Consider the following 16,169-nt stretch of genomic DNA (forward strand, 5'->3'; position numbering starts at 1 on the left):
AAAGGTTATTAAACAATACTACTGTGGTACTCTTGTCATGATTCCATCATGCAGCAAACTGATACAGCCTCTAGAGGCAACCTGTGCCTTTAATCTTTCTGTACCATTAGTGAAGGGAAATGCAACATGGAGTTGCCATGGAAGTAATTTGGTCTCCTTATTGAGCAGTTCCCCTGTATAGTTCTATACAAAGTGCTAACCAAATGAAGAATAATGTGTGCCTGCAACTACTTTCTGACATCCAGAAGATACGAATATATATATATATATATATATATATATATATATATATATATATATATATATATATATATATATATATATATATATATATATATATAGGACTATATGCAAAAAGCGATCTCTAAAGCACCATTTTCGGTCAAACATGTGCAAATCCATTTTTTCAAATGTATTGCACAACAATGAGAAAATTACTTAGTCAAAGTGATACATTTATAAAACTGCACTTAGTACACTGGACATAGAAGTGATTCTAAGCCAACACGAATTCCTCATATGGTCTAAAAAAGCCTTTCAGAATTAAATTTGCATAAAACGGCAATATCTCACAGCACAGTATAGCACTGCGTTCAATGCAGTGTGGACATACCTGATGTCTGAGTTTTTAAAAAAACAAACTATAAAACAATAAAACAGGGGGTACAAATTGTAATAAATCTGCATCAGCATAACAAATGAAATGTCAATATCACACAGTAATATAGCAAATATCCAGTTGCCTATGTTCAGCCTGTGTATAAGGTCCCGAGGCGCCCTTTCTACAAAGCTGGAGGCTGGTTATACAGGCTGGAAGGAACATGTCTCCCACAGAAACGTGCAGAGTTGCCAGGACAAAAACTTACAACAGTGTGCACTGCGGCGACCGCAAGTTGTGTGCGATACTACAGCAATGTCCTCATGAGGCCAGATGTCAATACAGGAATTAGCCAGTTGTGAGACATTGTGGAAATGCTCAGCAACCGAGCCAGTCCTTTGTGATCTCACCCAACTTGACAATCTTCAAGCTGCTGTCTTCCAGTTTGAAATAGTGGTTACCTTTGAAGAAGTAGCTGTAATCTGTGAAAGACAAGCACAAACACACTGTTCGCTGTAATAACAGTAAAATATTCAGGCTTCTCTAAAAGCATAGAGACTAACATGATAATTGGATGGAAGCATCCAATCAGGCTCTGTGGAAGCTGGTGTTAGGCTTCTCTCTCTGATCAAGAAGCGTACAGAGGCACCTCTGTAGAGGGGCACAGACGTTCTTTATATACCGCAAATATTTTTGTTCACTATGTGAGGAAGGGGCTATGTGATGCTTACAGTAATGCGTGTCTGCTGGGAGAGCAGTAATGGAAAAATCCCCGGTTACTTGCCATAGACAGAAACTTGCATGCCCCCTCTAACCTCAAGGATACATGGCTGACGGTGACAGTCTCAGCGGAAGTTTACCCGTGGTGTCATGCCAAAAATTCTCCACCAAGTATTTCTTGCACTCTAGTTGCAATGCCCTGCTCACTAATGCGTAAAGCCATGAGGGATGTTAATCCTGTCCCTCTGCCTGTCTTCTATAAACATCAGACCACAGATGACTCCCTAACTTCAGAACTACTCCCTTTGACTTGTTTTACTTGCTCATTTTCTCTGAACACTCAGTTCCTCTAAACTGTTCATTTCTGGGTTATGACACTACATGGCGTCATTGCTTGCTGGATTGTGGGATGTGAGGAGTTTTATTGACAGAGGCACAGTGCCAGACTAGACTTGCCTGCAGTGTCACCAGATGGAACACCAGTCTGAAGACTACCACAGAGCACCAGCTCTGATCCAGCTTCAATCAAAGCATCACCCCCACCACAAAATCCTCTTTCCCTGAAAGTCTCTATTCTAAACGTGAACATAGTTGTAGACTGAGGATACAGTTATTACTTGGTCTGTATTCTTTGATTTTGAACCGGTACAGTGACCATTGCTGTTTTATGTAATCACATATATATCTTATATATCTTATAGCCCTATAGTGATTAGTACATTAGTGTAGAATTTATTTCATGTTGCAAAAGATTATTTTATGTTTGCAGTATTCACATCATGTCAAAAATTAATGTGGTCACTGGTTAATTTTTCGCCACTCTCGTCAGACGGATCTTGGGATAGCAATGTTCGGTCAGTCCACCAATTGGTCATGGCTGAAATATCTTATCTTATCTTATCTGAATATCTTCTAACTATTGAATGGATTTCCATGAGATGTTGTACAAACATTCATGGTCCCCAAAGGATTAAGACTAATGACTTTGATCATCCCCTGACTATTCATCTACGCCACCATGGGGTTACTGTTATTGTTTTTAGTGAGATGCCTCAACTACTATTGGATGAATTACTGTGGCATCTGTAACAGACATTCATGTCCTCCTCAGGGTGAACTGTAATTACTTCAGTGTTCCTCCGACTTTTATTCTAGTGTCCTTAATGAGGTTAAAATTTTAATTTGACCTATATTTTGGTTCGTCCTTGCAAAAGGAATTCCTATCATCCTCAGCTGTAGTTTAGTTAGTGCTAATTTGGAAATAAGAGCATGTTAACGTGCTAAGATGGTGACAATGCTTAGCATTATACTTGATATACAGTATATGCACATGTTGTCATTGTGAGCATGTTAGCATGTGGCTTACACAACCACGAGCACATAGACTCTCGATATACTGTATTTTCATTTTAAGTGTGCATAATTCGTAGTAAAAGACCATTCTGCAAAACCTCCGTTTTGCTCCTTTCTTTTTCAAAAGGTTTAAGTCATGCATTCAAAGCTTGTGCAAACTTCTCATCAAATGTTCATTCTTCAAATCATACAGAGCCTTAAAATTCACAAATTATATCAAAAGAAAGATTTTTTTTTTTTTACCAATGCCATTAAGACTGAAGGCAGAGTCAATGCCATCTGGGATGCCATTCCAGGAGTCAGCAATAAGTTTGGGGAAGCCAGAGTCCATTCTCTTATTTTCTTCATCGTATCTGTACACATAACGAAAGTGCATTTGTATAATTCTTTAATGCGTGCCTCACAGTTCCCTCACAAACACACACACACACACACACACACACACACACACACACACACACACACACACACACACACACACACACCAACAGTTACAGTTACAATTAGTCCCTTTACACCATGAACCATTACATACACCATTGTGCAAGGGCTAACAGAGCTGCCGTCGTTTACAGTGCAGATTAGGTCACACCAAACTCTAACTACATGCAGATGTGGCCTAGTGCTGCAATAAGTGGAGATGACATCACCAAAAAAAGCTTGGGTTTTGGGTTCTCAAATGGTTGCAATAACTCTGCTCCTCCTCACCTCCAGAATTTGTCCCCAGCAAACAGGTAGGTCTTCCTGTTCTTCCTAAAGTTGAAGGCAGCATCGATGTGCTGCAGGTCAGTGGGGAGGTCAAGGCTGGACAGCCTCTTGGGATAGCCTTTCTCCAACTCATCTGCTTTGTAGACCCATATCTCATTGCCTGGAAGAAAAGAATAAGTAGAATGAGTGGAACCAAGGCTAAAATAACACTGAAGACACATGTTTTATTGATGCAAGGTACTTATTTTCACACAGAACTGTCTGATCATGTGCTATCTCATATTCCTGCAAATCCATCAACCAACCATATCATATCATGTGAGCTCATCGACTAACCATTCAGGATAGTAAGTCTCCCCCATAGCCAAACCAGCTCTGCTGTTATTATCTTTAAAGCTGACAAAGATATTATGCAAATTTCATTAGTTATTCAGGAAGGTTGTCATATTAGTAAAATGCAAAGAATGTATCATAAACCACTAATAACTATGTTGGAATATCTCAAGTGTCTCAAGAGTGCAGACCGCACACAAGAGTGCTCAGCCAACATTCCTGCTTCTCCTAATGCTTCACTTCGTGGAAATGCCTGACCGTTAAGGGAAAGGCATCCAAATGGTAAAAGAGTGAAGACACCTCTTCATTACTCATGGAAGTGGAATTGTCTGTTTCTCTGATCACCACAGAAGTGCAGGGAGGATATGAACGGGGTGCACAGTTCATATAATATGACATCATCATTCAACAAGGTCTAAATCCACCATTCCATCACGTTTTCTTGTTTTCTCCAGCATACCTGCGAAGAAGACTGTTTTTTCCTCCACTGGGTTTTCATAGGCAGCATCTACCTTGGAGGGCAGGTCTGGCCAGTAGGTGGCCACTAACATGGGGCCGTTGGGCTTGCTTCTGAAGTTGACTGACCTGAACAGGAACCTGGCACAAAGAGAAGGAGTGGGTGAGTGATCGTAAGGTTGGTGAGCTGGGGACAAAATGAGAGTGAGAGCGAAAGAGGGGCAGAGGGGACTGATGAGGAGGCGGGGGAAGTGTGTGTGTGTGTGTGTGTGTGTGTGTGTGTGTGTGTGTGTGTGTGTGTGTGTGTGTGTGTGTGTGTGTGTGTGCGTGTAAGAGGAGGTTTTAGTGCAAGTGCTTCACTAGCCGAGCCAGCCACAATGGCCTGATTCATGAGCATCTGGTTCTCGTTAGGACTAAGGCTGCCGACGCCAGCGGAACAAGACCTATCTTGCCCGGATTTCCAATACACAGCTGCACAACAACGGCAGATTCCCAAACTCTTTTCCACTGACCTATTTTTTAAAAAGAAAAAGATCTGCAAATTGCAAGAATTAGTTGGAATCATGATAAAAAGGAGACAAGAATAAAACTTTGTTGACTTATCCCTGATGTTGTATACATTTGTCAGTATGAAAGGAGAAACATCTGAATCCGAACTAGCCATCTACAAATTATATTAGTGGATCGTTCTATTTGTTCAGTTAATGCGGTGTACCAACAATATCCAGAGGGCTTTTCTGTCTTTTATACCTGTTTCTATTCAATTAAAAACAAAAAATAAAGAAATTATCTGCCTAGGGGGTTAGTTAAGAGGACAGGAAGTAGACATTTTTCCAAACTATTGCTGAGACTTAAGACCTTCAAGTAGGTAATCCATTTATCCTGTATTTGTTGTTATCTAAGTAATGTTAAAACTGTGTGGTCATGCATGTTCATGTTCAAGGTCTGTAACGCATTATGACACAACAGTAATGTAACTATGTCAGCTCAGTTTAAAGGAAACCATTTAACTAATGTAAAGCATATGATTGACATATGCATAGCATATGATTGGGCGTAAATTGCTGAAAACATGCACTGTGGTAAGTTCAAAGACCCATCACAAACCCTTTGTGATGTATCAATCTTGCTATCAATCTGTCTCCAACAGATTCGGTGGAAATGCCATCTGGCAGTTAAAAGGGTACACTATGAACTAGCCTGCTTTAAAGTTAGAATCCTTAAGATGTTTGTGAACTCTAACTTTATTTTTGATACAATTTTTCTGCAATATCCATTCAATGTGTTTGCATTCAGTACTTATCTTTCGGTAGTCTTTATTGATATTCATATTGCCTTCCAAGCAGAAGGTATTCACAGGATGAGACTTGCATCTAATCCAGCACAATTATATCTCAGCAAGTTTTTTCATTAATTTTTTCGGGAGTAAATGAACCTGAAGAGGCAGCCGCAATGAGCTGTTGGGTGAAGAGCTGCAGGCGACAGGCTGCACACCAGCAGCTCCTCAGCAAGGTAACCAACCAACTCCACTCTGCCCTGCTGTTGTATAGAAAACTACTCACACATTGTGCACTGCAGCATTCAAAATCTCAGAATGGTTGCAATTATTCTTTGTATTAAACAAAGTGAGTTTGTTTGGCTGCACTGTAAACATATATACCAGCTGTTCTTCTGCTGTGTTTCTGACAAAATAGCTGCTCAATGTGTGTTCGCTGTGGTATTAAACCACACTTGATGCTGCCATGGTAATTACTGGTCCTTCACATAAATCAACCAGGACTGAATGTTAAGGATTACAACTTAAGAGAAATACTGCAAACATCCTCTGTTGGCTACATGCAAGGATACAAGCAGCACGCAAGCATAGGTTACTTACTGCAGGCCGAGTAAGGAGGATGGCCAAACTCTCTCTATGAGTAGGCTTTTTAACTGTCTTCTCTGTAATCCTCCAGACAGACAGAGTTTTATGCTGAGCTGAGAGAGTGCTACAAGCATTACTCATTGTATCATGTCAAGATTTGTCCTACATCAGAAATATACTGAGCCAGGACAAAAAACAGGATCCTACTTTTGTAATGGCAGAGTGAAGTGAGAATAAGCCTGTGGAACCAAGAGGGCAAACTCATTAAGCCTCTGCCATGTACAGAACAATGGGCTCTTACTGAAACTTTAATAATCTCAGACTTCAGAAAGATATACTGTGGTTACTCTGTCCTCCATTTCTCTCCCTTGCTTTCAGGTCATATCTCAGTCCTTTGGTTCTTGAGCATACTTTCTCATAGCAACTGAAATTCAAGGAATATCAGCCTCGAATTTCTTCCCTGTGGCTGTATGCCTCTGCAAACCAGTCAAGCTGCAGGTTACATCCATGTCTGTCCAGACTCATGTCATATATGCAGTGAAGACTCTGAAGGGATTTAGTAAGAAATACTGAGTGTACTTTCTAGTGAAACAAGTTATCATTATGTTGACGTGTATGATTCAAGAGAATAATTTCCACTGAGAAACATGCTGTATTCACTTAGAGATTATTTTTACAGGAGTACATGGAGCAACAACATAACATGGAAACATGGTTACACAAGAGAGCCAAGAAACACAGTGAGCTGCTGAATGTGAAGCAAGATAACCATTCAATATCAAGAACGTCTTAAATAACTCAGCTAATTTTCAGTTAAGTAAATGCAATATATCATGTTTCAGATATTGCACATGCAGATCAATGTACCTCTCCTCACAGGCTGAAAAAAACACTGCTCTGGATTATGGTGATTATAAGTGATGTTATGAATAATGAGTGAGTTATGATGATCAAAACAGTGGCGTAGCCCCTTGACTGAGAGAGAACATTATGAATGTTATAGCTATGAAGCTATATGCCATTTAGGCATCTGTGTGGTACAATTAATGATTATTGGACAGCAATGCTATGGAATTTTATGATTATCAGATACACTAGTGCAGACACTAGTTTTATAGTTCATAAGGCTGAATATACGGGGCCAATGTTGGTCTATGCTGCGAGAGCGAGGTAAAAAGTAATTTTGCATTAAAGCAGGGTTTGCGAGTTGGATTGTGGCTTGTTTCTCTCAGTTTCTAACTCAAGGCTCTCAGAGGAAAAACCAGGCTAACTGAAAGACTACACTCTTTGGTATGGAGGTATGCTGCTGGCCTGTTTGCTTTGGACACATTTCCAAAATGGCCATGACAGATATACAGCTCTGTTAACCTTCAAATTGCAAGAGCCAATGTTTCAGTGCAACTAGACGGGTTAGCACATCATAACAAACAAGGATGCTATTTGTCTCTTCTATCGGTTTCTTTTCTGCCACAATATTGGTTTTGTCCAACGTGACTCTTTCATTCAAAGTGGGGAATTTGTCCATAACTAACTTCAGCTGCTGCGATGAAAATGTTCACCTTCCTACGGGAAAATACACTGACTCACAAAGACTGTTGTCAAAACCACAGCACGTTATGAAACCCCTCTTCTACATAGGGTCAGCCAGTAGACACAGTAAGCTTAAGACTTTGGATCCACTGGCGCCGCTAAAGGAGAGGACTGTAGTCTGTGTTTAGGACTGATGACTGTTATGGTTGTCACTGCATAAGTGGACCAATAGTTTGTTTTTCCCTCTTCCTAATTGTCACATCATGAAACAAGCATCTAAGCCACAATGTTCAAGTGGCACAAGATTGCAATATGAGAAACGGTAATTAACAAGAAACCTCATGTCAAACTGCTCATGGTTTGGGGGGAAATGATTATGAAATCCAACTAGTGTATGCTGCCTTATATCAATTGTACAAGTCATAAAACCAGAAACAGGCTATTGGGTTTTGTTTGTCATTCTTCCCACCAGACTCTGGCAGTGCTCGCAAGTTTTTGAGAGAATCAAACATGGACCTCACGTTGCATTTATGACTCAGAGAATTAATGAAAACATTACAGGTAGTGTATCCAAACAGCATGGTCGAGAACATTGACTGTGGACGGATTTATTGTCCGCATTCATATTGTCCCCTCTGTGCCTCATGTCTTCCTGTGGCACGTGTGCATTTGCTGAAGTCTAGTTCAAGTCAAAAAAATATTTGGACTTTTTGTTTGATTTGATTTGATTACCTGTCCTTGAAGAAGAAGGTCTCTCCTCTGATCTGTGCTACAGCATCAAAGATAACTGGCTCTTTACAGATGTCCATTGGAGTGACTGGACCCTGGGTAGGAGGCAAAGGCTTGTCTGTCGGGACGCCTGTTTATAAGAGATTTAGCAGAATATTTCATCCTTGAGGGAGTAAATACACACTCAGTTCAATTAATCTTTCCTGACTTCTAATAAGAAACATGGTTTGATTGCAAATATTTTTTTTGTTTTTATTTCCGTTTTACACAGCACCACAACTTTTGTGGAATCAGGGTTGTGTTCAGCTTAATCCCTGTTGAGGAAACTAGCCACTCATGACGTTTCATCTCACCATAGAGCTCCTGGATGCCTTTGATGTCATCCTGAGAAAGTCTGAAGTCTTTGGTGAAAGTGTAAATGGGGGCCATCAATGCTCCGGGGTCCTGAGAGTGCTCCAAGCCAAGGGCATGACCAAACTCATGGGCTGCCACCAGGAACAAACTGTAGCCTGGAAACATGCATTGAAGAAACTTCACTGTAGTATCCCTTTAGAAATTATTGATACTTTACAGTGGAAAATAGGAATTGGATAATATTAATAGGTCTTTCAGTTCTTCAGTGGTACTTTATGGAGTCTGATGGTGGGACACATAAATAAGACATATTGTTTCTGTGTCAAATGACGTACTTCCTTCATCAGGACGATGCAGACTGACAACCTAAACCTGACCTCTACAGTAGCTTTATTTTCCTGTGTGTTGCAAATTCAATTCAATTCAATATTCCTTTATTAGTCCCACGAGGGGAAATTCCAATATACAGCAGCATCAATAAAGTGTATACAAGTGCAATGCAAATTCAAAACAAGTATATATACAAGAGTGGCCTAAATGTGCCTAAAGAAAGGCTGACAAAATAACTAATGCATAGTGTTTCTGCAATTGTCCAAAGTGTTTGGCACTCACTGCTGTGTCCTTTGTGGCAAATCCACTTCCCAGAACTACAGAAGGAAATAAGCACACATATTATTCATACCTTGGTCAGGACAGAAACCCCATTTGCGGTCATCATCATAGCTCTTGGTGCTAGCGCACCACATCTTGCCATCACTGCGTCCAGATGAGGTGCAGGACTCATAGGTGTCTCCCAGGAAGGTGAAGGGGAAGACACAGGGACTTCCCTCTGCGTTTCCTCCCACTGTTGACATGGCTGGAGGGAGCAACAACAGGTAAAGCTGTAAATGTGAAAATGTGGAACATGTAGTGAACTTAGTTCACTTCGCTGTCTAATGAACTCATTCATATTCCAAAACGTTTCCTCAGAACAGTTTGGTTTGTATTATATTGTGAAGTGCGCACAAATGATGTTGAAAACAGCATCATGAAAGAACTGGCACAACACACACCACGTTAATAACTAATCCACTGGGCACAAAACCAAAAAGCACCCGCCCAAATTGATTTTCTTTCAAAGAGAGATAATTTTCACTCTGGCAAGAGTGGTTTTGTGCTGTTTTTATTTTTTTTAATAAAGATAATTTCATATTCAGCACAAGCTATCACACAAGGCTTTACAACAAAGCTACATTCCTCATCAATTAGAACCAGATGAAATGATGAGTGTTTGTACCTCTCGCTGTCTTTCTCACTGTCTGTCTGCCTCCCTCCATACTACACCACCTCAACCTTAAAAACATTCCTACTGACTGAATGGAAAATAAGCCCTGCCAGTGCACATTAAAATGCTTTCACAGCCACGCAGCAGACCACGAGCAAGCCTGAAAACCCCAGCTAGAGCATTCCTGCAGACCAACACACAGCAGGGCACCATACACTGCACATCAAAATAAACACAGCCAATAAAATGCACTGCATGCATCTAAGAAGCACAGACAATGTATACACCAGTATGCACATATTTGAGGATAGGACAATACATTTTCACTTGAAACACTAAGCAGTATTCTATGATGTGATGTGTCTAGCAGGCAGCAGGTGACACCACCTACCAGTTTCAGGGCAGAACCCATAGGTTTTGTCAGCATCATAGTTCTCTGTGGTGGCACACCAGCGGTAACCGTCATCCCTGCCTGAAGTGGTGCATCCATCATACTTCTCTCCCTGAAAGGTGAAGGGGAATTTGCATGGAGCGCCCTCTGCATTGCCACCCAGGGTGAAGAGTACTGTAAAACAAAAATCAAATACAAAGAAGTGTTACAGAGAAGCGAATAGCATTATAGACAGTACATTTCCCATTTGTTTTCAATGCTTGCTGAGGAATAAGCTCCAATTTCTACAATGTCATTGCAAGCAACTTTGACCCCCGAGTCATTATGTAAGCCAAAGTTGCTCAAAGAGGAGAAAACAACGCGAAAATAAGCCGAATGAGAATTTTTTTTACATCAATACGAAAGCTTAACAGAACAGACGGCATTAGTACAAACCCGTGTTCTCATCATATAAAACAACTGTGTACATGTGTACTTTGGCAGTCAGTTGTAATAGGCATGTGGTGATGTTAGTACCATGGACAGCAACGTAACACAGATAAACAAAATGTTTAACAAAGCCCAGTGTTCTAAAGTGGGGCAGTGACTTGGAAAGAAATATTCCATAATCCTCTCCAAACAAAAAAACAACACTTTCCTGGCGTACTGTTCAGCCTACTTTCACTATGTCCAAAATCAGCAGAACAGCTTTAAACATAACAATCATCTGATATGAAGAACTGCTCGGCTACAACAGAAGCCCCTCCTTTAATTTCAGTTCAGTATGATGCAAGGAGGGCAAGATGGCAATGCAATACAAATCTCCAATCACAATGATATATTGTTCCATCCAAAAAAGGAAAGAGAGCCACAGGACAAACTTACATTCATGGGGACAGAAGCCATATTTGCCGTCATCATCGAAGTTGTAAGTGGTTGAGCACCACAGGAAGCCATCGTCACGGCCCTGAGACGTGCAGCTGTTGTACTCAGTGCCCATAAACAGAAAGGGGAATTTGCAGAACTCTCCGTCAGCGTTGCCAAACTTCACCTTCACCACTGTTGAAAAAATCAAGGATCATGTTGACATTTTAACTAATTTTAACTTTTTACAAAACTTTTTCAACCTTAAATTACTGTCATCTGCTTTCCCAAACCACTGCAAAAGTGACGTTCAATACGTTAACTTTAAAATAGTTCTTTTTTTTTTTAATAAATAGACACAAGTGGCTATCTCGTAAATGGGAAGCCATTTAAAAAGTAGGCTCTCAAAAATTGTCAGCAGTTCAGAAGTGAGGTAGATATGAAATATAATAAACGGGATAAAACCTGCACAGGCACTGATGTACTAAGAAAATAGTCTACTCCAAGTGTCTAAGTGCGAAGACTTTCTGCACCAAGAGACAGGGGAAATAGGTTTATAGATTACCTTTGCACAAATGATGAATTCAGACAAGAGGATCTGAATAATGGGAAACACATAAAACTATCTGGGTCACTGCGTACAAATGCATGCAGTAGAGAGGGTTTTTTTTCTATCCAGCTTCCAGATGGCTGAGGTTTGTCAATTCGAGTGCCAGAAAGTTCAGACAAAGTTAAGAAAATCAAAACAAAGTGTCTGAAAGTCCAATGCATTATTAATGTCAAAATTTGTGAAGGTCTGCCCTGTCATGTCACCAGTGCACATCGCCTATGGTACCTAGAATTGGGTTTGAGTAAAAGGCAGGATATTTATATGCAAAATCCATACATTTGGCACTCATTCATCTTTACACAAATCAATACAAGGTATATACTGAGACTGCACGAATCACAAGCAGCTTCAGTGAAAAAAGTGTGGTGCTTTTGCAATAGGCTTCTGTTTTTGTAAGTGGTGTTTCTTCATAACCTTGGCCCTCTCCCAGCGTCCACTGCTCATCATCATCAAAGTGGGAGTCTCCTCCAATTCCTGGCCCAGGAGCAAAGGCATGAGCCAAGAGGCCGTCTTTGCCGTCGAAGGGGTAACCATCTCCGTGCTCTGTTGATGACATCATTCAACATTAACACTTTGAGGCAAAAATCTGAAGTCATTTTTTCATACAAGAGCAGTCAGACAAATATTTCTCACACTGTGTGACATTGGTGTGTGCATTAACACATCAAATTATTCCTTACTATTTTTGTCTCTGAAACAGCTGTTTCACATCCTCTGTAGTGACTGCTTTTTGTTTGTGTCCCACTATAATTATCGGGTTCTGTCTCAACAGGGTCAGCTATGGCTAGACAGAATGATTTCATGACACTGTGAGTAAATATCAGATGGTTGTTTTAGTTGGAACGACTGGGATAACCTGTGTGAAGACCACAATTCCCAGTATTTTATGAAGTGCTCCTAAAATATAGGTTGGTGACACGTGGAGTCACTGTAATAACATGTTTGTCATTGCTCCTTCTCCACTAGTCAACAAGGCCGTGAACTTCTGTTCAACTCTTTCCAAACTTGGGTTCTATTTATTCTTTCAGACGCTGGAGGGAACTTCATGCAAGCATAATTTAGTTATTAGAGTGCTTAAATAGCCCTGACAGAGAAAATCTTTGAATTGAGTCGTGCAATGCCATTCCATTACCGTTTCCCATATCCCAAGGCGAGAGATGAGAATAGAGACAAAAGTGACAAATGTACAGTTACAGTAAGCAGGGTTTTGCAATGGGAACATTCAGCTGCAAAATAACCAAATTTGTTGATGGAATTTGAGTTGCAGATATACATGACATGAAACCGCTAAGTGGCAGACACCGACTGCACTGTGCAGTTTGTATATATGCCGTACCGTTGCGGCCAAAATTAATCATGATGTCAGCCTCTCCGTCCATGAGGCGGGTGAATGAGAGCGGGGTGACGTCACTCCATACTTTGAAGGCTCTGAAGAAAGCATCATTTATGACTTCCTCGTCCAGATCGGGCGTGTATCCGAGGATTCTACAGAGTTAACAGAGAGTCAGGTTCATTCTACAGCAAGGAAAAATGGAACAAAGTATATCATAAGAGCAAGAGGCGCGTTTCATCAGACTAATCATTTCTATGCTTTGAACGTGGCCTTTTGAGTGTTTTGTTTATGAGAGACATGTAGAAATATCAGAATATCTGTTGAGATCTCTAAAGATGGAAAAGAATCCAGCTAAACTGCTCCAATAAGCATCTATGAGTCATCTGGTGAAAACGCTCCTGAAACAGTGTTCAGCCACAAACTCTGTTATATGCCTGTCTACATGGCCCGTTCCTAAAAACAGTGTAAGATCTCTCAGTTGTTATTGTCTTTGGCTCGCAGTCTTCCCGACAAACACACAGGCAGACGGGCTGGAATGATCAGGGCACACAAAACCGCTGATATAAATAAACCAATCCCACATCGTTATAAACCTCGAACAGAACGAAAACAAAAGACCTGACACATACTGTGTAGGAATGCTGCTGTTCGCAACACACCAGACGCAAGCGCACAGTGACTGTCTGGATGGGGGTGGGGTGGACTGGAGTTTGAGGGGAGGGCTGGGGGGGAGGTCAGGCGGGGCAAAGCTGTGGTCCATCTCTCAAAGCAAACACACTCTGGCTTGGCATTTGTTTCTTTGTACACTCATCAAACACTGCTTTGGGCGATTATATTCAAACTGCTAGATTGTGTTGTTATTGAGTGACTCAGACATATTCCAAGTGGTGTTTCTCAGTTCTTCTGCTTTGATTTATGGCTAGGTGGGGTCATGTCAGTTAAGCTGTGATTAGCAGACATCATATATGATGTCCTGATGCGGTACAATGCATCTAAAATGACTAGTATCAGGCCCTTACCCTTCCTATAGGCCATACTGCTGAAAACTTCCATGATGTCATTATTTGAGAATCACTAATGCAGAGTCAGAATGCACTGGGACCCACTCCCATCATAAAATACCCCTTTCAGGATCCAAATTAGCAGTTACGGTGCCAGGCAATCCAACGCTGTCAGGAAATGTGGAGATAATGTAAATTCTCTGACCTGTAAGTGATGTCTTTGTTCTGCCACATGGGTTTCCTGTGGAAGAAGTTGTAATTGGCCACATCTGGGACGCCACAGCGAGGCTTTTTCATGATTTCCACAGTTTTGGAATCGATCTCTCCAGTTTCTTGCAGAGAGAAGAACTTTTGCATTTTCTTCAGGGTGTCCTTGAGCACCATAAGGTTACATCTGTCTTGTGGGCATCCATAAAACTTATTCAGATAGTGCTAAAGGAGAAACAGACATAAAAATGGGTTGACTCTCTTGGATTGAGCATTTTTATTAAATCATTGCAGTAAATAAGTAAATATCCCACAAACTATTACCCAACACGTCGGTTCTCTATACTTCAGGAGTACGAACTGTTACTTCACAGCTGTCTGACCCACTTAGACATTTATGAAAAACAACCAATAAACTTACCAGAGCAACTTCTTTGTCTGTTTTGGGGGTAGTGTCGTCTCCAGGAAACCTGATAATAGGCGAAGGGGCAGCATATGTTGCTTGAAAGGCGAAGAACTGCACCAAAAACACTTTGAGAACAATCCGACGACAGCTAAATACCGTCGGAAAGGCCATTTTCCCCTCTTTTACTGTATCTTAGCTGTGGTAAGAGCCGTTCGCTCTGGCTTGCAGTCTGTTCACCTCGTCCGCTTATGTTGCCTCTGCTCCTCTGCAGGATTTCTTTTTTTTTTCTCCTTAACGGGACATCCTGCAACTCGGCTCTATGAACTTTCTCAGTTCTGCTTGCACATGCACTTTTTCCCCGACAGCTTTCTGCGCAGTCTCCAGGTTGAGAAATAGGAGCGGGGGAGCCCACAGGAATAATTCTGCGCTTACTCATACGCTGGATTCCTCACTCTGCCTTGTTTTTACACTCCTCGAATGACTGAGAGGGTAGTTCGGGAATCAAATGTTATAAAGTCCACAAGAGACAGCTAACTGCCGATGCGTGGATGTAAGTGACCTGAGGCGCGAGATGGCAAATCTATTGCAATCTGCTCTGAATGTAAACTAATGGAGCAAACTTCTTTTTTTCCCATTTACTTTACTTTAGTAGCTTTCCGGCGTTATGTTATTAGTTAGGTCAATAATGATGCTGCATTACTGTTTCATCAGACTTACTGTCAAACTCCCTTAAAGCCAACCTCCAAGTGGGTTAAATGATGTGCAGGTGGGGGGGGGGGGGGGGGGGGGGGGGGGGTCAGTTATGTCCCACCTGGCATGAAGAATTAGCAATGAAATCCAATCTATCTGCCTCTTTTGATGTGTTCCTGTGCTGTGATGAAAGGGCATGTTTGAGTTGCTCTCTGGATTGATATTCTGGACATGATGCGGGTTCGGAGCCTGCAGGTAGAGAGTAACATGCACACTGAGAGGTGTGCACAGTCATTAACTTCATATTCATCAGTAAAAATAGGCGTGATTGCAAAAATGGTCTTGCGCCCTGTTAAACTTTTCCACCCAGACTGATTCTGACAATAAAATGCTTCTAGTTTTTGTTTGTTTCGTTGATTTCACCCTTTAGTTGTGTTCTGCAGTGATCTTGAAAACGCCTGTTCGCCACTCTTTGCACATGACTTTAACATCTAGAAGCGGGTGTTGCCTGTAATCTGCACATCTATGTATTTCAATGTCCTTGCGTCACCTTTTGGTGCAACAGATGTTTTATTACTTTCTCAACAACAGGAAAACCCAACTTCCCTCCAGCAGTTACTCATTATATTGTGCTATTTTTTTCTGAGGGGCCTGTAGGTGAAGAAATGGATGAACTGATTCTTTCCCGAACTGGAAACATACCTTTCCTTTAACTAGATCTGTATGTAAAATCACGAAGTATATAGTATAAGTATGCCAACAGAGACACGCCGAGCTATTTA

General features: G+C 41.1%; 1 protein-coding gene across 1 annotated transcript; it reads right to left on the bottom strand.

Annotated features, from left to right (window-relative positions):
* Window positions 1-319: 319 nt before the first annotated feature.
* mmp2 (matrix metallopeptidase 2) lies at window positions 320-15,260 on the bottom strand. Its single transcript, XM_070966799.1, has 13 exons — window positions 14,713-15,260; window positions 14,290-14,516; window positions 13,087-13,235; window positions 12,165-12,293; window positions 11,162-11,335; window positions 10,298-10,471; window positions 9,325-9,498; window positions 8,642-8,797; window positions 8,292-8,418; window positions 4,173-4,309; window positions 3,380-3,539; window positions 2,915-3,024; window positions 320-1,080 (listed from the first exon to the last, which is right to left on the bottom strand). The coding sequence occupies exons 1-13, from the start codon at window positions 14,866-14,868 to the stop codon at window positions 977-979; spliced, it is 1,977 nt and encodes a 658-aa protein (XP_070822900.1). The 5' UTR covers window positions 14,869-15,260; the 3' UTR covers window positions 320-976.
* Window positions 15,261-16,169: the final 909 nt, after the last annotated feature.

This window comes from Chaetodon trifascialis, chromosome 1 (genome assembly GCF_039877785.1).
Source record: "Chaetodon trifascialis isolate fChaTrf1 chromosome 1, fChaTrf1.hap1, whole genome shotgun sequence".
Lineage (NCBI taxonomy): Eukaryota > Metazoa > Chordata > Actinopteri > Chaetodontiformes > Chaetodontidae > Chaetodon > Chaetodon trifascialis.